Below are 24,773 nucleotides of genomic sequence, written 5' to 3'. Positions count from 1 at the left end.
AGATAAATCTTTTCTATATAAATTCAGTTCCATTGAATCTAAAACACACATTTATTGCTGGCTTATTCTGTCTAAGTCATGAGGTCACATATTACATTATAGAGAAATTAAAATAGAAAATGGCACTACCTTCAGGAAGCCTGGACCTAAACCCTGCAGAGAAAGACAGGATGAGGTAAGTGCTCCAAGTGGGGAGAGGTGGAGGGGAGGAGAGGACCTGGAGCCAAGAAAGCACCCAGGATGGAGAATGCTTGACCAGAAGTCAAGGAGGAGAAAGTGAAAGGAGGAAGCAGATTCAAGAGAGAAAGGCAGAATAAATGGGACTATGAGAATTAAGTCATTCTACGTCTGAGGGGCTGGGAAGGTGGTAACATTGGTAAAAAGAGCAAAGTCAGAAGAATTATAGGATCATATATTTAATTTTACAAAAAAAAGGTCCTTTGGAATTCATCTAGTTCGAATCTCCAATTTTATAGTTGAGGAAACTGAGGAATGAGTGTTAAGGGACTTGCCCAGGGTCACCAGACTAGGCGGGATTTGACCTCCCCCATTACCCGGCTCTGTATCCTCTGGATGAACCCAAAGAAGGATTCATTAGGCCAATGACCTCCATAAGAAGCCCCCCGGTGAGCCACCATCAGAGACCAGGAGACTCACTTTCTGTGATAGGGAAGCATAGAGGGGAATCCTGTAACCCCAACCCTTTGTCATTGTGAGCTTCTATGGACAGAGTAGAGCTCAGCTCACCATTAGATGGGTCTTCCCCATAGTTTTTGTGAGATGGTGCATACAGGAACATCAATGCAAAGACGTAGAGGTTCCACATGCCATAGATGCCTGTGAAAAAGGCACTGTTCACCTGGACCGTGACACCTCCCCATTTCCAGTGGCCCTCAGTCACCTGTCATGGGAGAGAAAAGCAAAATTGGTCAGAATGGACCAAAAGCAAGACTGCTATTTCCTGGGGCTGCCATCTTGCAAACTGTGGAACCAGCAGCAAGATAATTAAATCCCTGTTTCCTCATCCAGGAAATAGGTCTAACAATACCTAAAAGAATTTCAATTTCCAGGTCTGTACTGCAGCACAACAGAGATAATGTATGTAAAGTCTTCTAGAAGCCCTTCAGTACAATGCAAGTTTTTATTAAGGGTATGCCGCCTCGTGCTAAGAGCTGAGCAGACAGAAACAACAATGAAATGACCGTCTCCCCCAAGGAGGATATTCTTGCTGAGAATGTGGCATCGATTCCAATTATGACTATTATTGTCAATATGACGCTGCTTTAATCATGGCATGTTCTCACTGAAGAACCTTTTGTTGCTTGGCAAACTCCATTTCCTTATAGGTGAGCAAAGCAAGGCCCATAGGGTGACTCACCCAGAGTTATCCAAGTATCTGAGGCAGAATTGGAATTCAGGTCTTCCAAATTCTACACTATTTCTTGTCTCTCGCCTTTCTACCAGACTCTACCAGGTGCCATTATAGCTTTCCTATCCGGGCCTTTGCTCATGTCTTGTCCTGTTGCTTGGAAAACCCTCCTTCCCACTTCTGGGTGCTGAATTTCTACCTGCCCATTTCCTCCATGAAGGTTCCCCTTCACAGTTGGATGGGAATTAAGACACCACTATGGTTTACATTTCCTAAGAGAATTACACAGATTTGTGACCCTGTTGGGGGGCACATTCCTCTTCCACACTAGTCACCATCAGTCTTGTCATATTTTAACTTGTAGTTCTTTGGCTTGTTCCCTGTCTGATCTCCTTCTACTCTTGGACATAAAATCTCTGAGGACAGGGACTGGCTCTCATCCATCTTGCCTGGCAACTACAATGTCTGTCCTTCATTTTTAAAAAAAATTTTTTTGCAAGGCAAGTGGGGTTAAGTGACTTGCCCAAGGCCACACAGCTAGGAAATCATTGAGTGTCTGAGGCTGGATTTGAACTCAGGTACTCTTGACTCCAGGACTGGTGTTCTTTCCACTTCGCCACCTAGATGCCCTGTCCTTCATTTTTTAAGAAGACCACGACTTCAGGGAGGCGATGCCATGTCAAGCACATGGTTTGGATTTGAGTGAGGGGGCTGTGCTAAGTCACCAGTCTCACTTTCTCCTCCAGAGCCATCTGGGTCCAGTGACCAGATAAGAATCAGGACAACTGAAGATGCCCCTGGATACCAGGTGATCAGCTAGTAGGTGTCAGAGGCTGGATTCGAATTCCCATCCTCCTAACTCCAAGACCACTGCACCACCTAGGAATATAGTGAATGCTTTCATCTATAGTTCCTTGATTCCCTGCACATTGGTCTCGTAGGAAACCCCCTCCAGATTCTTCTTCCACTATCCAGCAACCCTGCCTAGAAAAATATGCAACAAGTTAGGCCTATGCCACTGTAAACAAGGGCCAAGAGGATGACTCCAGAGAAGACAGGAAGACTTTCTGAACTGATGCAAAGGGCAAGAGATGCGTGATGATCACAATGGAAAGGGAAAGATCAACCACAAAAGAGAACCTGGATTCTGTGGTATTACATTGATTAAGTTTGGTCCAAAGAAAAAGAGAAGAATATACTTCACTCCTCTCCTTTTCAGAGATGAGGGGCAATGAGGGTGGAGTAGTGCATACCAACATGACAATGTTGGTTAATTTTATTGAAAAATTTGGAGCCTTGTTTCTTCCCTTTGAGATTATTTCTGGGTTTTCCTCTCTCAGTTTCTCTGTCTCTCTTGTCTGTCTCTCTGTCTCTGTCTCTCTCTCTTTCTGTGTCTCTGTCTCTCTCTCTCACTCACTCTCATGCATAATTGTTAGTAGGTTATCTCCCCATGAGATTAGGAACTGCAAGGAAGCAGGCACTGTTTTCTGCCTTTGTTTTTCCAACCTTAGCCTGGAACTGCTAAGCACAGTGCTTATAAATATTGACTGACTTGATTTCTTTATTATAAAGGATTATTCTCTAGGATGGGATGGGAGATGGGATACATGGGGCCATGTCAGTGGTAAAAAAAATCATATATAGCAACAAAAATGTATCTAAAAATTAATAGACCATTTTACCAAAGCATCTCATCATTAAGTCGGTCTTTGAGAGTTACCTGGCGGCACTGAGTGAGTTAAATGACTTGGTGTATGTCAGAAGCAGGATCGGAACCAGGTCTTCCTGACTCTAGAGTCAGCTTTTTATGCCCTTCACCAAGCTGTCTCTGGCTTTTGTATCAAAACTACTTTAAAAAATGTTGGATTGAAAATAATCCCAAGGAATGCAGCAACAAGGGTAAACACAATTTCCAGGTTCAGTAAAAAGAATAATGACCTGCTACCTACTCTGATGTGAATTCAGTAGAGAAGCTGGGAGTACCCTGGTGGCCACACTCTAGGAGGTACCCTGGCTACAGAAAGGTACAAGTCGCTATCAGAAGGATTGAGGGACCCCTTACTCTCTGATGTCTCCAAAGGCAGAATCAAAGGATTCTTTTGAGACCTTTGGCTTATTCATCACCCACATCTCACCAATTAACTCCTGACTATCCCAAGGTTTTCTCTCTCTAGATACTCTCCCTTGGTGACCTCATTGGTTTCTATAAATTCAATAATAATCTTTGTCCAGATGATTCCCAGACTACAGACAGATCTGGCCCTTGTCTTTTGGGAGCTCTACACCCATGTCATCAACTGCCTAGTGGATATTTTAAACCTAATGTTCTGGAAGCAGCTCAAACTCAACCTATTCAAAATAGGACTCATTATTTTTCTTCAAACTATTTCTATCAAGAACCTATGTAGGGGTGGCTAGGTGGTGCAGTGGAGGCAGCTAGGTGGCGTAGTGGATAAGGCACAGGCCTTGGAGTCAGGAGTACCTGTGTTCAAATCCGGTCTCAGACACTTAATAATGACCTAGCTGTGTGGCCTTGGGCAAGCCACTTCACCCCATTTGCCTTGCAAAAACCTAAAAAAAAAAAAAGAACCTATGTACCGTTCCAGTCATTCAGCTTTGAGCCCCCAACATCATCCTTGGCTCCTCACACTTGCTGACCTCACATGGACAATTCAACGCCCAAATCTTGCTGGTCATCTCTCTCCAATTCCTCTGTCGTGACATCTCCACCTCTCCATTGACACAGACAACATCAATAATACCCAACTCCAGACTCTCATTCTCCTCTCACTAGGATATTGCATTAACCACTGCCTTGTTTTCTTGCCCTGCAATTCTCCCCACTCCAATTTGGTCTCCACAGAATACCAAATGGTTTTGCCAAGGTAGAAACTGACCTTTTCACCCATTAAATTCCGACCATGTCAGTCAAACTTTACTGAATCTATTACCTTTAGGATCAGATACAAAGTGTACCATGAGTCTCAGTGCATTTGTAAACTATTAAAGCTTTAAATTGTACAAAAATTTGGGGGATGCTTTGTTTAAATTCTTTTGGGTCAGCTGAATTCTTTCCTTCTAGTTCCCTTACCCATTTTTGCCTTCCATGTGCCCTGATTCAGCCAATCTGGACAACTTGCTGCTTGGGACACTCCATTATCCATAACCTGTTGCCAAACCTTCTCTTTCCCCAATGCCTCTCTCATCTCCATCTTTTAAAATCTCTTTCTTCCTTTTTAATAAGACTCAGCTCAAGGGGGCAGTCAGGGGGTCCACTGGATAGAGCACCGGCCTTGGAATCAGGAGGACCTGAGTTCAAATCCAGCCTCAGACACTCAATAAAAACCTGGCTGTGTGATCTTGAGCAAGTTACTTAACCCTAATTGCCTTGCCAAAAAAAAAAAGAAAGAAAAAGACTCAGCTCAAGTAACTCCCCTTTCCATGAAGCTTTCCTGATTCTCCCAGATGCTTGTGACTACCCTCCCCAAACTCACTGTGCACATGTAGAAGGATCTATATCTGTGCTGACTGTATACTAAGTTTTTTAAACTTCCCTTCCTCAGGGCAGGCTTCACTTTGGTCTCTGTAGTCCCCAGTACTTAGTACAACAGAGAAGGTGCTTAATAGAAGCAGAAGACCAGTTAGTCCCATCCATGCAGGAACAGAATGCCTACTATGGGGTATTGAGTCTCAGCTGAAGGCTTCCAAGAAGACTTTCCACTTGGGGCAGTGCTTATCAGTACAGCATTTTCCCTAACATGAACCCAAATTGATTGCCCCGACCATCTAACCATTGTTCTTGGCTCAGTCCTCTTTCTCCACTAGACACGAGTATGGCGATCATGTCCTCCCCAGGGGCTCTTCTTTTTTCGGCCATTCAACCCCAACTGCACCAAAAACACTCACATGCCATGTCTCTAGTCCTTTCTCCACCCTGGTTGGCCCCTTTGAATGCTCACCAGTTCATAAAACCCTTCTTAAGTCATAGTATCATGGCGTCATGGTATCCAGAACTCAATTCCATCTTGCAGAGGATGTTAGGCAAGGGCATGTTAACTCCCCGCTCCTGGAAGCCCTGTCCATTTTTACACACCAGCTTTGTCGGCTGCCACATGCTACCTGTTTTTCTAAGACCCGCCTCAAGTCTTGATGCGGAATCCTACAATTAAAAGTCCTGGAATATTCCTTGGCAGCCATTTAGTCTATAAAAAACCCACTACCACATACCTGAGAAGTGGTCATTCACCCTCTGTTGACTTTAAACTCCACGCAGTTTTAAAATCTTACAACTGAAGCCCCTGGAAGGGATCCAATCTCCATATTTTATAGGGATGAGACAACAAAGGTTGAGAGAGTTGCTATGAATTAGGAATTTGGAATTTAGAAGACTGGCAGATTTCCAGGTCTGCTCCATAGCAGCTGTGTAGCCCGGGGCAAACTGCTTCATCTCCTACTGCAAGCTCCGACCAGATTCCCCGGCTCAACAAACTCTGCTGGTTCCCTCATACCTGGAGCATTAGCTACAAATCCCACCTGCACAGTCCAGCTCTAGTTACCTCCTCTCCCCATGAGGCACCCATCTCCCATCGCTGCGCCTTTGGCTCGGCTGTTTCCTATTTCTACAATCCATTCCCTCCTTACTCCCATCTCTTAGAAATCAGCCGAGGAATAAACGTTTATTTAGGGATTTAGCCAGGCACTGTGCTAAGCATTGTGGATATAAAAAAAGGCAAAAATCAGTCCCCGCCCACAAGAAGCTTACAGTCTACAAGGCAGGGAGGGAGGCCAACAGCAAGTTGTATCCAGGATAACTGGGAAATAATTAACAGACGAGAGGCGCCAGGACCAAGAGGGGTTGGGGAAGTGGCCATGCGAATTCTAGTCCTCAAAGCTCATCCCCGTCACCACTGCCCGTCCTTCTTCCTGAAGTGGTTATATATTTTACATGCAATTTCCTACTTATGTTATTTTCCCTCAGTGCAACTTCCTTGAATTTCCTTAGGGCCTGGGACTGTGCCTGGCCTGAGGAGCGCCTTTTGAAGACTTCTTGTATGGGTGAATGCTGAGTAAACAGAACTGAGGTGCCAGAGGCAGGCTGGTGTGGTGGCAAGAACACAGGTCACACACAGGGAGGTTAGGGCTTCCTGGCTCTGCTGCTTATCCAACGACCTTAAGCAGGTCACTTTTCACCTCTAAACCACAGTTTTCTTGTCTGTAAAATGAGGAAATAAATATCTAATCCATCCTTAGGCTTGCTGTAAGGGAAATGCTTTGTAAACATCAAAGTTCAGTAATTGCATGTGTATCATTATTATCATTATTATCATCATTATTAATATTGTATGCACTCGGTACAAAGACTCATCTGGATGGGGATGAACCAAGGAGATCGTCTAGGCCAGCCTCCTCATTTTCCACACAAAGGAAAGGTCAAATGACTTTCCCTTGGTTACCCTGCAATGAAATGGGAGAACCAGGATCGGAACTCTAAAGTTTAGGGTCTCTTCCATTAATCACCATTTCCCCTCCTATTTTGAGAAGGAGAAAGGGAATTTTGCAATACAGATCTAATGTAGGGAATGGGAGGCTGTGATTTGTTTTACGTTTTTAATACTTCTTCACTTTCTTTATCCGAAGGGGGTGGGGTGAGATGAATTTTGAGGGGCTTCCCAGCTTTAAACACTATGTCCAAGACGTGTAAATCAACCCCATTTTTTGGATGTTTCAAAACTGGAATTATTTGAATGTTGCTCTTCTTCCCTGACATCATCTGTATCTCAAGTTGATACTTTTAGACATTGCTTCATACTGTACAAATATAGATATAACTCCATATGTAGGGAAAGTTGGAACCTACTTCAGTAGCTCCCAAAGAAGCTCTGAACTCAAAGTGAAGGACAAGAATGAGAATAAGCAGTGAGAAATAATGGAAGAAAGTAAAAATAGAGCTATCAACATGTACCCAAGGGTTGTTGCTTTTATAATCTTGCCTCCAACTGTACTTCTATATTAGCTCACAGGGAATAGGTCACTCTTTTATCCTGTTATTTTGATAAAGGTATATTTTTTCAAGGAAAAAATGTGATTCAGTTTCCTTAATTTTTAAATTGAGGAAGAAAATAATCATAGATAAACAGCAAGGTTCTTTTTAGCTTTTATAAGATCTCATGATTTTAAACATAATGAGTCCAAGTGCCTCATGGCTGGGGACAGTTTACCTGCTCTGCCTTCCTACTACCCCAGGTAACAACTTTTTTTGGTTTTTGCCTAGGCAATGGGGTTAAGTGACTTTTGCTCAAGGTCACATAGCTAGGGAATTAGAGGGCCCGTGTTCTATCCACTGCACCACCTAGCCACCCTCCAGGTCACAACTTTGAAAAATTCCGGCACTGTGTCTAGGAGGAAGTTTTCAGTCATTAAACATGAACTTAATGTATTAACACTAGGAATAGAAATAAAAATTTTAAAAAGAATTAGTCCTTCAAGGAGCTTAAGTCAACAATACACTATCTCATTTGTAGGAATAGGCTCTTACTACCGGGGATAGTAACAGATGAGAAAACTGATGAAATATTTCTACAGAATGGGTCTCTTGCCGGAACATCATGTGTGTGATGAAGCAAATGAGTAGAGGAGCTTGGCACAGGTCTTTGAGAATCTGCCTCTGTGGGATCTGACCCGTAGCATCATGCCAGCCTGGCTGGGCTTGCCCATCAGGAAGGTCAGTGATCTTGTCCATGCTGAATGTTCTCTGATCTCTCTTGCCTGAAGAGCGGGGCTGCTATGCTATCAATCTTTTAAAATGGCAGACCTTTAAAAGCCAAACTACAAAGCCTCGAGGTCACCGCATTCTCCAGCCCGCCCTCGGCCCCTCATTCTAGGTCACCTAGCTTGAAGATTCCTCTTGAATTCGATTTCATGCAGCTTAAAACCCAGGCAAACTCTCCCAGCAAGCAATGAGACACAATGAGGTTTTTTTAGAAACATTCCTTTCCCTTAGGGCTGGGATCCATTTCAAAAAGTTACTCAACGGGTCCTTCTTTTAGTTGAGATCACCACTGAGACTACTCGAAAACGGTATTAAAAAAAATCCTGTAATGACTCTATTAAAACATTACCTGGGAGACATCTCGTTATGCCCAAAAATGTCTTAGATGTCTATAAATAAACCTTAAAAAAACAGCAGGAAGAATGTAAGGAACTAATGGAATCTGAAATGTGCCTCCCGCTCTCCTCCTTCAGCCAAAATCTACCCTGGGTAATTTTCGTACCAGATATAAAAAGACAGACAAGGGACAGCCGTGAGACAGAAAACACTGCGGAGAAGTAATATTAATCTTCTCCAAACTTCACCTACGAGCTGAGTTCCCTTGAAGGCTGACCTCTTTTGTTTGAAAAGCCCACACTAATTAAACATTTAGAAGGTTAAAACTGAGCAAAAATTCTTTGATTTAAAGAGAAGCAGAAAGGCCACTTGGCTCTGGTAGCAGAGGAATCCCTGCCCATGAGGAGTTGGGGCTCCATGGGGAAAACTGACTTCTGGCTGAAGCAACGGAAATAACTATTCAAGTGGAAACTGACCTTTTCTCCATCATTCTGGTTCAAATATTGCCTTATTTTCCCAAGGCCGTCCAATTCTTTTCCTGCCCTCTGGGGCTCTTGAGTAACCTACAGAGGAATCTTGGGCTGCCTTGGCAGGATTCAGGTCAAAATTTGACCAGATTTTAAGATCACTACAGAGATATGAGATTGACTCAATGGCCCCTGAGATGCTTTCTAACAGCCCTGAGACTCCATAATCTTCCCTTGTCTTGTTTCCAGAGAAATGAGATGGGTGGTGGATTAAGCTGGCCTTGGAGGAGCCTACAAATGATCTGAGACTAGGATTGTCAGAAAATAACTCAAGGGGTGGGCTTGGGAAGAGAGCTCAGAGCTGGTGTTTATCCTGGTCCATTCCAAGTCACTATTATTACTCTCTTGATTTGGAAAGCGTTTCAGATTGGACCTGGGTCTAAATCCATCTCAGACACCTACTGTCTGGATAACCTTGGGAAAAATGCTTTTTCTCTCTGGGCCTCAATTTCCCTATCTGTAAAATGAAGATGTTAGTCTAGTTGGTTTCCACCTCTGAGCTTCTATGACTCTAGACCAGGGCTTTTTTTTAAGGTTTTTTTTTACTTTGCAAGGCAAATGGGGTGAAGTGACTTGCCCAAGGTCACACAGCTAGGTCATTATTAAGTGTCTGAGACTGGATTTGAACCCAGGTACTCCTGACTCCAGGGCCGGTGCTTTATCCACTGTGCCACCTAGCCACCCCTAGACTAGGGCTTCTTGATGTTCTTCTGTGTCATAGCATTCTGGGAAGTCTATGGACTCCTCAGACTTACGTTTCTGAATGCATAAAAAAACAAACTATGGTATCCAAAGAACAAAGTCAGCAAAAGTTGTAGGCCCTGTTTAAGCGGCCCTGCAGTGAAAATCTCGCAGTCCAGTTAGCCTTTGGGGCCTGGATTGAAACATTCTGGAATGTAGGAGTAAGGGATTTGGTGAAATTCAGATCACTGTGTCCATGCTCATATTTGACGCAGCTAGCTGCATAAAAACTCATTCATGATTTAGGGCATGACCCTTTGCCTGCCCCCTGGCTCATGAGAGAAAGTCCCAAGGTACCCCCAAAGTTTGATAAACAAACTTTAGTGACAGAGACAGGGCAGTACTGATGCTGCCTATGTCTTCATGGTGCATCAGAATCCCCATCTGGAACCTCTCCAGACTCAGGGATGTGATCTGTGCCTGCCAGATCCTGCTATCTGCCTCAGAAAGTGGATGTGGCACCTGGGGATTTAGGAAGAGCTAATAGCTAACATTTACAGAGTGTCTACCAGGGCCCAGCTACAGAGGCTTGAAAATTTCCTCACCTCAGCCATTTACAAATATGACCCCATTTGATCCCTACTGCAATCCTGGGAAGCAAGTGCTATTACCCCCTATTTTACAGATGAGAAAGCTGAGGCAGTCAGAGGTTAAGTGACTTGCCCAGGGGTACACAGTTATTATCTGAGGTTCCATTTGAACTCAAATATCCTTGACTACAGGCCCATTGCACTACCTATAAAATAATCCCTGCTCTAAGGGATCTAATATTCTAATGTACTACTAAGTATATAAAAATGTATAGCATTAAGTATTAAGCTAATAAAAACACATAAAGTCTTTGAATATAGGGAAAGGTTTGGATGGAGGGAGCCTGTAGTTTGGGAGAACAGGTAAAGCGTCATGAAGAAGATGATGGACAAATTGACTCTTAAAAGATGAGAGGAGGTTGGCTAGGTGGCACAGTGGATAGAGTACCAGCCCTAGAGTCAGGAGTCCCTGAGTTCAAATCCGGCCTCAGACACTTAACAATTACCTAGCTGTGTGGCCTTGGGCAAGCCACTTAACCCCATTTGCCTTGCAAAAAAAAAAATAAGAACAAATGTCTACTGACTGTACATAACTAGGGGCGAGTCCCAAAGAATACAAAGTTCAGGTAAGTTAAAGTCCTTTCTCTTATAGAATTGATCATCAGGGAGGGGATAGGCCACTGCATCAATAACCACCATGCTCCTAAGTACATGAGAGAATCAAAATCAATTGCTTTTGAGAACACAGGCCCCACATACATTAAAAGACTGCCTGCACCCTTTCTTTTGTGGTAGCAGAGAATCAACCACAAAGTAGATGCCCATCCATTGAGCAATGGCACAAGAGTTGGCAGCCTGGGATGAAATGGGCAGTTACTGAATTATTGGAAGTAAATCAGGCAAAGAAGAAGGGAAAGGATCCTCTCAACTGATGCAAAGTGAAGGAAGGAGAATCAGGAAAGCACCATATACAATAACTTCAATAATGGAAATGGAAATCTATCATTCCTTCTCATCATCAGCATCATATCACTCAACATTCCTGTTTAGTTGCTGATCTCTGACTTCTCCATATTCCTGAGTCTCTTATCTCAAAGGATATCAGACACAGCACTAGATATAGCCCTAGAGAGGGCCTCAGAAGATATCAGGGCCTCTGCCCTCGTTGCCCAGATGAGGATTGAGGCCTTGACAGAAGACACAGTGCGGTCACAGGTCATTCAGGAGCAGAGGTAGGGTTTGAGGCACAAACTCCTTCCACCGTCACACCCACCAAACTCACCAGGACAGAGGTCCCAGGTGGAGGCTTACCTGGCTAACGATGAAGAAGATGACCGTCATGGCAGCACAGGCCAAGGTGACGAGCATGAGAAATTTGAACCGGAAAATCAGGCCCTGTTTGGAGGAAGCACAAAAGTCTCTTTCAGCTCCCAAAAGCTGTAGCCAAAGTGCAGGTTATCCTGCTTTTATGGAAAACATCAGAGGAGCCTCCAAACTTGCCCAAACAATATGTGCAGAAACTTCTCTTCAAACAAAGGGTCTGACCTGCCAAAGTCATGCAGCTAAGTTTCTTCAGTGAAGTAATAGAAGGCAGGCATTTCCTAGAACCCAATTTTTTCTGTGCCCTTATCTCCTATGAAACAGGGATTCCAGAGACCGGAAAATCAAATTAATAGCAAGTCTCATGGCTAATTTCCCCACTAAGCTGGTTATGATTCCCTGCAGGGGCTCCAAGAAACCACGCCTGGGCTTCTCTGACATTCTAATGCGATTCCGCTCCATTGAGCAGACAGAAATGCACATGATCGCCAGCAGACCGGGGCTGACTGGAATTTTCCTCACTTCTGAAAAGAGAGCCTATGGACCACGCCTATGGCTCCTTGTCACGGTAGCTGTTGACATGAGCTTGAAGGATTAGGGAGCTGTGGGCATGAAGTCAGGAAGACTTGGATTCCTTTGCCTGGTACACAGTAGGTGCTTAATCAATGTTTATTGATTGATCAATTAACAAATTCAGTTTTCTTCCCAATGAATCATTGGGATCCAAAGAGTTAGGACCGGGGACCGCTAGGTGGTGCAGTGGATAGAGAGCACTGGCCTTGGGAGCCAGGAGTACCTGAGTTCAAATCCAGCCTCAGGCACTTAATAATGACCTAGCTGTGTGACCTTGGGCAAGTCACTTAACCCCATTGCCTTGTATAAAAAACTTAAAACAAAAAAAAAAATACCCAAATAGAACCAAACTCAGTGTATCGGGCAAATAATGTTAGCCAATGAAATAACCTTTTTTTTCTGGAGACCTTCAAGAATTACATCAATGTCAACCATTACTTACCATTTTACAAACCACGCTAGCATCATGATTGAGAATTATTGACTTTCTTTAAGCACAGATCTGACCATGTGATTCAACAATCCATAATTTTCAGTGACTCTCTATGTCTCTGGGATAAAATAAACTCCTCTATTTGGTTTTTAAAAGCTCTTCACAACCTGCCCTTAACCTATCTTTCCAGGATCAATGGACATTATTATTCCTCCTCCAGCACTTTGTGATTCAGCCAAATTGACCTTCTCTTTCCCTGCTCTTTGCATGCCATCTACCATCTCCATACTTTTGTACTGACCTGTCACTATGCCTGGCATGTACTCCCACCTTACCTTCTTTTCACCATCTCTCTTCAGATGGAAGACTAGCCCTTGAACCACCACTTCTCCCTCTCCCTCTCCCAATGACCTCATACCTAACTAGGCCATATATATTCTCTTTATACTTATTCTGCATATTAATACATCATTTATAAGTTAAATATATCATATATTTATTATAGTATATATTAGATATTTGAATATAGTCTATATAAATATATTTACATTTACAAATATACATGTATCTGTACAGAGACACAAACATATCTTATATATTTAAGTTTATTATATATAATTTAAATATGTTCTGTAAATGTATATTTTAATTCTATAGAGAATTAAATATAGATATATGGAAATATTATATATTATTTATACTCTGAACTTACATATATCTGTTACCCTCTCCACTCTCAGTTCAACAGAACGTCAGTTCCTTGTGTTTTACTCAATGTATTTCTAGCCACAGGAAAAGGCATGTTGTGGATATTACCTAACTGCTTAACGACTGGTTGACTGGTTACCACATATTATAATCTTCTAGCTCCCTAACAGGGAAAGCACTACTGTTCATCTTATACCCATTCAATAGATGAGGCATCTGAGGCTCAGATAGCCTCTAACTAACTGACCAACCCAAGGTCACATAGCTAGTTAGCAATTGATAGTGGTGGAATTTGGGTCACAGTCCCTGAAGATTCCAGCATATTATACCCTATAAGGTACCATGCTCCCTTCATAGGAGGTTCCAAAGATGCCAGGTCCTTCTCCAGGAAGAGTCAGGGCAGCCTGTCCTTCCCCATTTCTGTGCCCAGACTCTCCTCCCAACTCACAGATACTCAGAATTAGAAAACCTTTTGCTTCAGTGAATTACTTAAGGGATGGCTCTTATTTTCAGGGAATGAAGAAGAGCTAGTATTTATAGGAAGCCCTAAAGCTTGAAAAGTGCTATACAAATATTATCTCATCGAATTCTCTCAATCACCCTGAGAGGTTAGGGGCTATTATTACCCCCCCCCATTTTGTAGATGAAGAAACTGAGGGTGGCAGAGGTCACATGGCATGCCCCAGGTCACACTTCTAAGAATTATCTTTGACAAGATTAGAACTCAGGCCTTCTCAACTCCAAGCCCAACGTTCCCTCCACTACTGGGATATCAACCTCAGTCAATTCCCCTTGTCTGAGGTCTCTCTCCTGGTCCAGTCTATGACTGCAAAGTCAGTGAGGGGGGCTCAAAAGCTGAATCTCAGAGAAACAAACCAAGCCAAGAAATTTCTCTTAGATGATGGAGATAAGTCAAGCAATATGAACCCCAGAAAATTCCCAAGTGGAGACAGACTGGGTCGGCAGTTTCTGAAGTCAGGATTAGTCTCTCAGCTTGACCAGAGATCCCAAAGGGAAAGCCATTCTGAAGTCTGTACAAGTTAACCAGGGCCACCTGAGTAGGAAGGCTTACCTCATAGTGCAGCCGGCGAACCTTGCTCATGGCGGGTAAGCTCGACTGCTTCCCGCTGATGTTCCGGAACACTTGGAAGACCATGAAACACAGAAACAGGAAGTAGAGGCAGAGGCAGATCCCAGCAACGATGATGAAAGCCATCTGATAGCTTCAGGTAAAGGAAATGACAACCAGGACAAGAAAGAGGCTGGCTTCTTGGCATCACCCAGGAGGATGGAAGTAGGGGTTGAATGACTGATTGATGGTGGCAATCATGATCATGATCATCATCATCATCATCATCATCATCATCATTATTATTATTATTATTATTATTAGGACAGACAGTTTACCAGGCTTTGTGCTGTGTTAGGATACAAAGAAAGACAAGAGATGTTCCCTGCCCTCAAGGAGTCCTCATTCTAATGGAGAATGCAATATGCTACAGCTAAGTATAAATGGGAAATATACAGGCTAGGTTCTAAGAAGGAGGACTGCTGTCATTTCATTGGTACAGGAAACCCCACTTGAAGAACCCCCCACCACCAGTACAAGTTGGCATACTTTCTGTAACTTCAGATCATAAGAGAGTTGCCTGGGAGGTTAAATGGTTTGTCCAGGGTTGGATAGTGAGTGTGCATTAAAGGTCGGACTTGAACTCAGATCTTCCTGCTTCCATGCTAAGTTATTTATCTGCTATTGCCTATTGTCAGCAGCAGCAGCAGCAGCAGCAGCAGAAACAACTTGACCTAGATCTGGTTCTATCTGAATGCCATCAAACAAAACGAGAAGAATGAGATAATAACAAAAATCATATGAACTGGGTCGACACAAGGTTTTAAAATTTGAAAAGTCCTTATTGTGGCCAGCCAAATTTCACTTTGAGGATGTAAGACCAAATACTTCAGGAATGATTATTATTTCCATTTTTCAGTTGAGGAAAGTCCAGCTCTGAGAGGTTCACTGATTTTCCAGATCACGCAGACAATAAATGCTTGTGGCATCATTGGAACTCAGATCCTATAGACTCTAAGGTGAGTATTCTATCCAGCATGCCCCCATGCTTCAGGAATCACAAGGTTAAGACAGCAAAGTAGGCACTCTGGCTAGCTTCCCAGATTGTCCTTGGGTTCAGGTAAGAGCCCCCATCTTGCAGGGAAGGGTAGCTATTCCTCAAATGATCTGTTGAGGGCGGAGGTGTTTGTGGGAGAGAGGTTATGCAGAAGGGAGACTGGAGATCTGGATAAGGAAGTCCTTGAGGAAACAGAGCAGGAGAGAGGATGAAGGCACAGCGCCTGAGCAAATAGTAGGTGCCGCATAAATGCTTTCTGATTACTGAATTTCCGACTATCGAAGGATGTATCAAAAACCAAGGGAGGAATTTGTAATTACAGGCCAAAAAGACTTGACTACTGGCAAAACATATGAACACAAAACTAGAGCATAACATAAGAGGGATGGCGAATGAACAACTGGGTAAGGAAACAGTGATTGTAAAGGGCCCATCGTCTTCTTGATGGAGGATCGGAACAGACGCTTTGACAGCATTTTTCAGATTTATCAGCTTTCCCTACAACAGCCTTGAGTGATAGAGTATTTTTTTTAATTCTTATTTTACAGATGAGGAAACAATGGCACACAACAGCTATATAGGGCCTAAATAAGTCACTTCATCTGTTAAGGCTCAGTTTTCTCAACTCCCATCAAGGGGTTGAGCTAGATGGCCCCAGAGACCCTTTTCAGCTCAAATTTATGATCCCATATTGTTCTTAAGAGAGGTGTGAGATGCTGGCAACCAACTGGGAGCCTGAGGACATAAGACTGTGAGAGCTACCAACAGATACTGAACCTGAGGCAGATGGGGTAAAGTGACTTGCCCAGGATCACAAAGTAGTAAGTGTGTGAGGCTGAATCTGAAAATCAGGTTTCCCCGACTCTAATTCCAATCACTTAGCTGCCTCAAATGAAGGAATTGAAAGGTAATCCGATCTGTTAATGTGTTCCACCATGAGAGTATAAGGGACACGTGGGCCTCAGTTCTTGAGATCACGGCCTTGGAATTAGCCAAGAGCTCAGAGTATGTAGCCCAAAGCTTTCTCTTGTACAGAAGATGAACTTGGGTATCAAGCAGGAAGGTGTCTGGGGTTTGAACTCAAGTTATCTGCCTTTGAATGCAATGGGTTTGGGAGTTTTTGTTTGTGTTTTAACTCTGTCCTGCTGCTAAAGCTCATCATTAAGATTTTTAAAGTTCCTCATGCCTCTCCCTGCTTCTTTGCAGAGGTGGGGCCCATGGAAGTGCAAGAGTGCATATAATGTTGGACTTTTTTATATATTGGGTGGTTTTATGAAATTATTTCTCCCTAGCCCCTCTCTCCTCCCCTCCTTAAACTCTGTTCTAAGGGATGACATTTCTCTGAAAGGGTGAGTGAGACACTGGGATGAATGGAGATGATGGAAAAACTAAAGACCATCCCCTCATTCTATTATGACTATCCGGCCTCTAAAGTAACAAAGTATTTTTCTACCTATATTTTTCTCTTACTCCTCCACCTGCATCATGATCCAACCAGATTTCTTGGAATGTGTTTTACCTCCTGAGAACTTCAGTGGCATTAAAAATTCCAGGGTTTTCATTAGGAACTAATTTTATTTGACTCATTCAGAAGCAAAAGAAATTACCTTCTGAAAGGGCTGAACTCAATTGCTTCCAACAGATGGAGTACTGTATTCTGGGAGGTGGGAAGTGGGGGGGGGGGGGGGGAATGACAGTTGTAAAACATAATCCATCGCATTTTATGGATGAGAAAGCCGAGGCTCAGAGAGTCTTAGAACCATTCCATACTCTTCCTCAACTCATCAAGGGCACAGTTGGATGAGAACCCTGTTCTTCTGAACTATTACAATACAAAAGGCAATGATGACTCTTCCCCTTACCATGCGAGGGACAGGGGACCATAGACAGGATCAAACATTTAATGTTGGAGAAGGCCCTAGTTCCTTCCTAACTTTTGAGGAAACTAAAGCAATGGAGAGGTCAAAGAAACCAATCAATAAGCAATTATTAAGCTCCTACTAGGTCCCCAGCCTGGGGGGGGGGGGATACAAAAAAAAGAGTCAAAAGATGGTCCCTGCCCTCAAGGAGCTTATAATCTAATGGGGGAGACAACATGCCAGCAAATATATATGAACAAGCTACAGACAGGATAAATCAGCCATAATGCACAGAAGAAAGGAAAAAATTTTCCACATGTCATTTGGGTGGTAAATAGCAGAGTCAGGATTTGACTCCAGGGTCTTTTCCACTGCACCGAAGTTTCAAGTGACCTTAGACAAGTCACTTCCCTCCGCATTTGGTTTCCTCTTGAATTCAATAAAGGGACTGGGCTAGAGACTGGAAAGGCCCCTTCTAGCTGTAAATCTTTGATCCTATGGCCTTAAAGCTTGGACAAGGAGTGGCCTTCCACTGCCCCTGATCAGAAAAGTGAGCAGGATATTTCGTGATATTTCATCGTTCTCAGGGACTTGTTAAGAGGGTGTGAGAGGAGGAGAGACCAGATTGGCCTGGAAGGGGTGATCGTGAGTCCAGAAAAGGCCCGGGGCAGCAGAGACAGCAGGGCAGGCTGGCCAAGCTGTGCGGGCATGTGTCGGTAGCCGCATCTGAGGGGAATGTTACGGTGGACAGTGCACCTGGAGGGCAGGCCCCGCAGGGTGAATCACGCAGCTGTGGCTGTGGGGCACCGGTGCATTCATTTGGAGGATACTGCTCAGGAGAAGATTACGAGACATTGCGCCAGATTGATGTGCATGTCTTCAGTGCAGTGTCTCTGCGGTGGACGAAGCTACCCTCAATGAGGTCCAGTGGACAGGCTGGGGAAGTGCCCTACATGCGTTATGGACATTCAGCCGTCCTCATTGATGACACGGTCTACCTGTGGGGTGGACGCAATGACACAGAAGGAGCCTGCATGTGCTCTATGGCTTCGATATCAATACTCACAAGTGGTTCACACCCAAGGTATCTGGCACAGTGCCTGGGGCCAGAGATGGACATTCAGCCTGCGTTCTGGGGAAGAACATGTATGTCTTTGGGGGTTATGAGCAGCTGGCTGACTACTTTTCCAATGATATCCACAAGCTAGATACCAGCAGCATGACATGGACCCTCACTTCTGCAAAGGGCACTCACGCACGATGACGGGACTTTCATTCAGCTACAATGTTGGGTGACGTATGTATGTTTTTGGTGGTCGAGCTGACCGATTTGGACCCTTTCACTTCAATAATGAGATCTATTGTAACCGAATATGTATCTTTGACACGAGGGCTGAGGCTTGGTTGGAGTGTCCCCCTACCCCACTATTGCCTGAGGGCCAAAGAAGCCACTCTGCCTTTGGGTACAATGGGGAGCTATACATATTTGGTGGCTACAATGCAAGGCTGAATCGGCATTTTCATGATCTCTGGAAGTTCAACCCAGTGTCCTTCTCTTGGAAGAAGATTGAGCCTAAGGGAAAGGGACCATGCGCCCGCCGGCGCCAGTGCTGTTGCATCGTGGGAGACAAGATTGTCCTCTTTGGGGGTACCAGTCCTTCTCCTGAGGAAGGCCTGGGAGATGAGTTTGATCTCATGGACCACTCCGACCTACACATTCTAGACTTTAGTCCCAGCCTGAAGACCTTGTGCAAACTAGCTGTGATTCAGTATAACCTGGCCCAGACCTGTTTGCCCCATGACATCAGGTGGGAGCTGACTGCCATGACCACCAACAGCAACATCAGCCGCCCTATTGCATCATCCCATGGATAGGGGGAAGCCTTCATCGACTTCCCTACTGACGCTGCTGCTGTCCTCACCACCCCTTCCCATCATTTGCGAGCCTGCCATCATGGGCCCTGGACTTTGTTCCCTGCAGCTGGAGGTGCTGGACTAGGGATTTTTTCTGTGCTGTAGACTTTTGGAGGGGCAGCCGGGGGAATGCTGGGGCCCTCCCCTTATCCCCTGTCCCCCAGGGCTCAAGCCCTCTCCCTTTGGTGCTCTCTCCCATCCAACTCCTTTTTTTTCCCACTGATTGTTCCTTAGTATGTGCCCTTTGTTTGGGGCATCCACATATTTTATGGGGTTTGAGGGAGGGAAGTTGAGGAAGCATCAGTACCTAGGCAAAGCTTCACTGCCTCCTCCACCTTCAGGAGAAACCCTTAGCCCCACCTCCTCAATCCTGCCTGAGCCATGAATGGTGTCTGGGAGCTAAGGAGTAGAGCTGTTGAAGTGAAGTCCTGTCTTCACCGTCCTGGGGGACAGGGGTGTCCATCAAGGGATCCCTTCCTCCCCTCATTCCTGACCCACTTACCCCCTCCAGGTTGTTACTGTTCCCTGAAACCAGCCAGTGCAGATTTTATAAAAATGTGTACAACCCCCCCCCCAAAAAGAGGGTGTGAGAGAACTGAAATATAAAGGATAACAGGGGAAAGGAAGTGAAAATCTCTACCAAAGCACACAATTCTTTGACACATTGTTTTGCCAGAATGGTAGAGAGAGAAAATCAAATGGAGAAGTCACATCTTGACTTAAGAAAACCTCAAATAAATACTATCTAAGTTGCCTTATATTTTTACTTCTTTTGTTAGCCATTCCTCAATTGCAGTTGAATGAGGAGCATTCCAGAGTTTGCCTATAGAAAATGGGGAAAAGCTGGGAAGTCTTGGACCCTTTCTGACCATGGTACCTTGACCCTGACCCTTTCAGGGCCACACCAAGAAAATCAGAGCTGGCGCTTCATCTCCCCTCCTATGCAAGAGGGCTACCAAAGCTCCCCTTCTATTTCTCGCAATTATTTTTTCTTCAACAAACTCTCACTGTAGGACTTGAGGAAGAGAAAATGATCCAATTCAGCATTCTAAAAGTTCCATAGAAAATGGCTTTCACTGGGAACCCACCCAAAACTGGGACCCTCCAGCTAAACTAATCACCTTGATTTTATCTTCTCTTCAGACTAAAAAGGGACTGGTGGCTTGGCTTGGAGCCCACTGCAAGGTCACTTCAAGATGCATCTTCCATCAATGGTTTCAGAGAGAGACTCTCAAGTGTCATACAAGGAGCCAAAGTCGGCCCCCACCAACACCCCCACCCCACGAGGGAGGAGCCAGTGGTGCTGAATGCTGAGGCCGAACAGTGCCTAATAGATCATTCAGGCCAGCTGGGAGCTAAAGGAAACCATCCCAAGGTCTTGTCTGGCACAGGAGAAAACTACTAATTCATCATTTGCCTGCCCAGTTCTGACTGCAAAGCTGGCATTCATTTTTCTAATTACCTTCCTTTATCTCTTCCTTTCAATTGGCTGGGGTGAATGAAGTCAGCCTTGGCCTACAGGGGAAGGGTCAGAAGTGATGGTGAACCATCTCAGGGGAGACAAGGAAGGATACGGCCAGCTCGGTGCCAACATCTGTGGTCCAGATGCTGTAGAAAGGGTTTGACAGCTGCACCCCTCTGCAAAGAAAAAGAAACCAAAATTGAGAAGAGGAGGTTACTGAGAGATCAAAGGGGAAAATACCTCCATGTTTGGGCAAGCTCGGGGTGGAGATAGGAAGGGCAATATCTCTAAGAGAATCAGGAGAAAGCAAATATGCCATCCTACATTCATTCAATGCACATTATATCCTCCTAGGAGAACCAGATAATAATATACAAAATGCAAAGAATGAATATCACTGGGGTTGTTTTGAGGAGAGGCCCCAGAAGCTCAATGCATTTGGGGTTAGGACTGGGTTGGCTGCATGCTTGTGGACCCATATGTCTGGCCTGTCTGATGTAGGAAAGCTCAGGATGGGCTGAAGGAGAGCTCTCCAAGAAGCTCTGATATTAAGTCAAACCCCTCCTTCTCCAAAGAACAAATAACCCTTATTTATTGTCTTTATCTGGGGAGATGGCCCCCGACAACACCCACAGGAGAACAGCGGTGCCTTGAAGGCAGTGGGGGGGGTTGCTTCCCAATCCCCAGGACAGCATCCAGCTCAGAGTAGGTAACAAATAGCAACCACAAAGGATTCACAGGGTCTGAGATTGGAGCTATAAGGGACCAAGTCAACTGCCTTGTCCAAGCCCCTTGCTTCATAAGTGATGGAGCTGTCATACATGATGCAATGGAAAGAATGAATGCAGAAATAGGTGTAGGCAGATCTGAGTTCAGTGCCAACATGCCGCCAACTTCCTACACAAAGCAGTACAAGTCACTTAAGTGCCTGTGCATCTCAGTTTTCTTGTCTGTCAAATCTGTGACTTCCTCATTCTGTGTTCCTAAGTCACTGTGTCTTTCTGTGCCTCAGTTTTCCTCTCTGTAAAAAGTGAGGACTGTTGGCTACTAAGACCCAGGATCTAGGATCTTGTGACTTGTACATGGTCACCCCAAGGTGGGATTTGAATGCAGCTCCTCAGACCCCAGCGTCTGGGAGCTTTCCACTCTGCCCACCCCAGACAGTAGAGTTTAGGGTGAGGTCTAAATGATAGACAGCCACTTACTAACCTCTCACACATGTCAAATATGAAGAGACAAAAGGAACCAACTGCGATGGGCCCGACCTGCTTCCAGTAGCCAGAAATATGATTCCGTTCATTTTGATCCTGGTGAGAGCCAGAGGGAGAAGTGAGATGGGCAGGGGGCAGAGAGGACCAGGAGCTCAGCAGCAAATTCTGTCACAGAAGGAGCTGGTGTTCTGAATGTCCCCTGGTGTCATAGGGGGAGGCTAGGTCCAGGAAGGTGGGCGCAGTGCCCAGAGGGGAAGAACCTGGGCCACTCCATGTAACGTTTTAACCAAACACATACTCTTTCAATCTAGCCAAGTTTGCCTTCCCTGGTGCTTTGAGATCTGACCCAGGCGATAGAAAAAGGAAGGGCTCTGAGACAGAAAGACAGAGACTGAGATAGAGAGAGAAATAGAGACATTAAGAGAAACAGAAAAAACAGAGACAGAGAGATAGAAAGAAGAGAGAAGGGGAAGAGAAAGACAGAGTCAGACAGACCAAGAGAGAAACAGAGAGGAAAGAGGAGGGAGGGAGGGAGGGAGGGGGGGGGGGAGAGAGAGAGAGAGAGAGAGAGAGAGAGAGAGAGAGAGAGAGAGAGAGAGAATAGAAGAGCAGAGGAGGAGAAGGGATTGGGGGAAAGGGAAAGGCAAAATGTGAAGGCAGAAGAAAAAGAAAGGAAGGAAGTAGAAGAGAGAACAAAAGAGGATGAGATTGGAGAGAGAAAAAAGGGGGACCTCACACTTCCTAAGGCATGGGGTCAACTCCATCTGCTTGGATTTTAGCCTGGAAGGGACCTCTGAGACAGGTCTCTAGGTGATGGAGCTCTGCAATAGCTGAGTTGGGACACATCCATCACATAGAGAAACCAGGGTGTAACTCCTCCATATAGATCCTCCAGGAGGCCTTGACCCCTGCTTGGGGTCAAGGACCCCTCTGAGATATTCTTTTTCTTTTGTCCCAACCAGTGATTTCATTGAGGGAATGACTGGGTAAGGGGTGGCACCTTCCCTGCAGGTTAGCATCTCTCAGACTACTTGGGGGGCCAAAAGGTTCCTTTCCCAGGATCACTAGCCAGTACGTGGAAGGGACCAGATTTGAAGCTGGGCCTTCTTTACTCTGGGACCAGATCTCTGGACATTAGACCACACTGCTATCATCATCATGCTGGTGCTGACTTGGTACACCCTCCTGATCAGCATAACACACCAAGCACTGGGCAGGAGCCTCAATTTCCCATTTTTTGAAGACTTAGCCAGACTCCAAGGGCAAAAGACCAGGAAAGGCTTAGGACTTCTAGTCAGACTGTCTCAAAACAGTTGGAGTCAATGAAGACCATCCCAAAGGGGCTTCAGGAATCAAAAGAAACAGCAGCTTAGCTCTGGTATAGATCCAAGAAGACCCAAGTTCAAATATAGCCTCAGCTATTTACTAGGTGTGTAAATATCAAGTCACTTCACTTCAACCTGCCTCAGTTTACTTTGTGTAAAATTAGTATAACTATAACAACAATAAAACAATCTAACTTTAAAGTCAAGGTAAACGACAACCAGCTCCCACAGCTCCCACATTTTGCAGATCAATACATGGCAACGTGACTCCACTAGGGCGACAGTTTTGACTCTGGCTCCTCTGACCCCAGTGTGGGGCTTTGTGCATCCTCCTACTGCTCCACAGGGTGGTGAGCCACATTCTGCTTCCATGTGGCAGTCCTTAGGGCTAATTAAGGTGCTAATTCCAGTTCAAGTCAACCTCCAACCAGGACATCCTCTGCATCAGCTGCTCCGCTTGGCTCTCTTACCATCATGTGCTCACCACAGAAGATAATCCAGAAGGACAGGAGCATTGCATAGAAAATCCCTTGTCTGATGTCCCCAAAGAGCAACATCCAGGTCCAGTCAAAGCCAATAGAAAACCACTCCACAGGGACGTTGATGAACGTCATAGAGATCCCCAGGGCAAAGATGACTCTAGAGAGAGGAGAAAGAGAGAGGAAATGCTTTCATTTCTCCAAGCAAGAGGGCTTTGGAAAGGCAGGATCTTCTAGAGGCCAGAGGGACACTCATGACATGGATGAAGCCACAATGTCAGGAGCAGGCCCAGATAAGACCATGGATGGGAACAGAGAACCCTGTCCATTCAAACACTGGTCACCATCATTACCAACATCAGTGTCTTGGCTCTCTGTTGCCCCACCACTGGACTCTGTCCAACTACTGACAAGGTGATGAAGGTCCTTGAGCCAGGGCCCCATCCTTCCCAGAATCTGCTGGGGATCCTAAGTACAGCCTTTTCTGCAGGTGCTATCCAGGGGCTGGCAGTGGGGGGTGGGAATTAAAGGGCTTGGGCAGGAATTTCTGTGTCAACCACTGGCCTCATGCTAGAAGGCTTTTCCACTCCAGAAAATCAAATGTAGACATATAAGATGAATCTCTTCTCTGGGCATCCCCAGGCTCTCCCCATCCAGGCCCTTCTCAGAGGCCCCCTTCTCTATAAAGTTTCCCCTGACCCTCCCAGCTCATTCTTCAAGACTGAGCATATTTTGCCTCTCTCCCTCACCCCTTCGCCCTCGCTGGACTGACCTGATATGGTATGCTTATTGTAGATATACCCAGTTTTCTCATTTCGCTATAAATTCCTTAAGAACAGGACTATCTCACTGTTCCATGCTTGTCTACTCAGCACTTAGTACGGTGACCTGTAAACAATAGGTGTCTAATAGATGTTTGTTCTTACAGGTGCACAGATCTCAGTCACTCCTCTGCTAAATAACAACAAACACCTTGCATTGTTCATTGTGCCTACTGAGTTCAAATTCCTTAGTATGGCATTCAAGGCCCTTCCACAGTCTGGATCCTCTGAATCATTTCCAGTCTTACTGCATAAACATGCTAGGCTTAA

General features: G+C 44.9%; 1 protein-coding gene and 1 pseudogene across 1 annotated transcript in view; one reads left to right on the top strand and one right to left on the bottom strand.

The window, feature by feature from the left end:
- WLS (Wnt ligand secretion mediator) overlaps window positions 1-24,773 on the bottom strand; it is a 132,503-nt gene that overhangs the window by 11,338 nt on the left and 96,392 nt on the right. The window contains 6 exon segments of the mRNA XM_074221212.1: window positions 748-901; window positions 11,584-11,667; window positions 14,379-14,522; window positions 20,780-20,843; window positions 21,877-21,974; window positions 23,674-23,842. Of these exon segments, the coding sequence (XP_074077313.1) occupies window positions 748-901; window positions 11,584-11,667; window positions 14,379-14,522; window positions 20,780-20,843; window positions 21,877-21,974; window positions 23,674-23,842 (713 nt within the window).
- On the top strand, window positions 18,027-19,255 carry LOC141512348 (kelch domain-containing protein 3 pseudogene; annotated as a pseudogene).

This window comes from Macrotis lagotis, chromosome 2, assembly GCF_037893015.1.
Source record: "Macrotis lagotis isolate mMagLag1 chromosome 2, bilby.v1.9.chrom.fasta, whole genome shotgun sequence".
Classification (NCBI taxonomy): Eukaryota; Metazoa; Chordata; class Mammalia; order Peramelemorphia; family Peramelidae; genus Macrotis; species Macrotis lagotis.
This window is presented reverse-complemented; position numbering and strand designations above follow the sequence as displayed.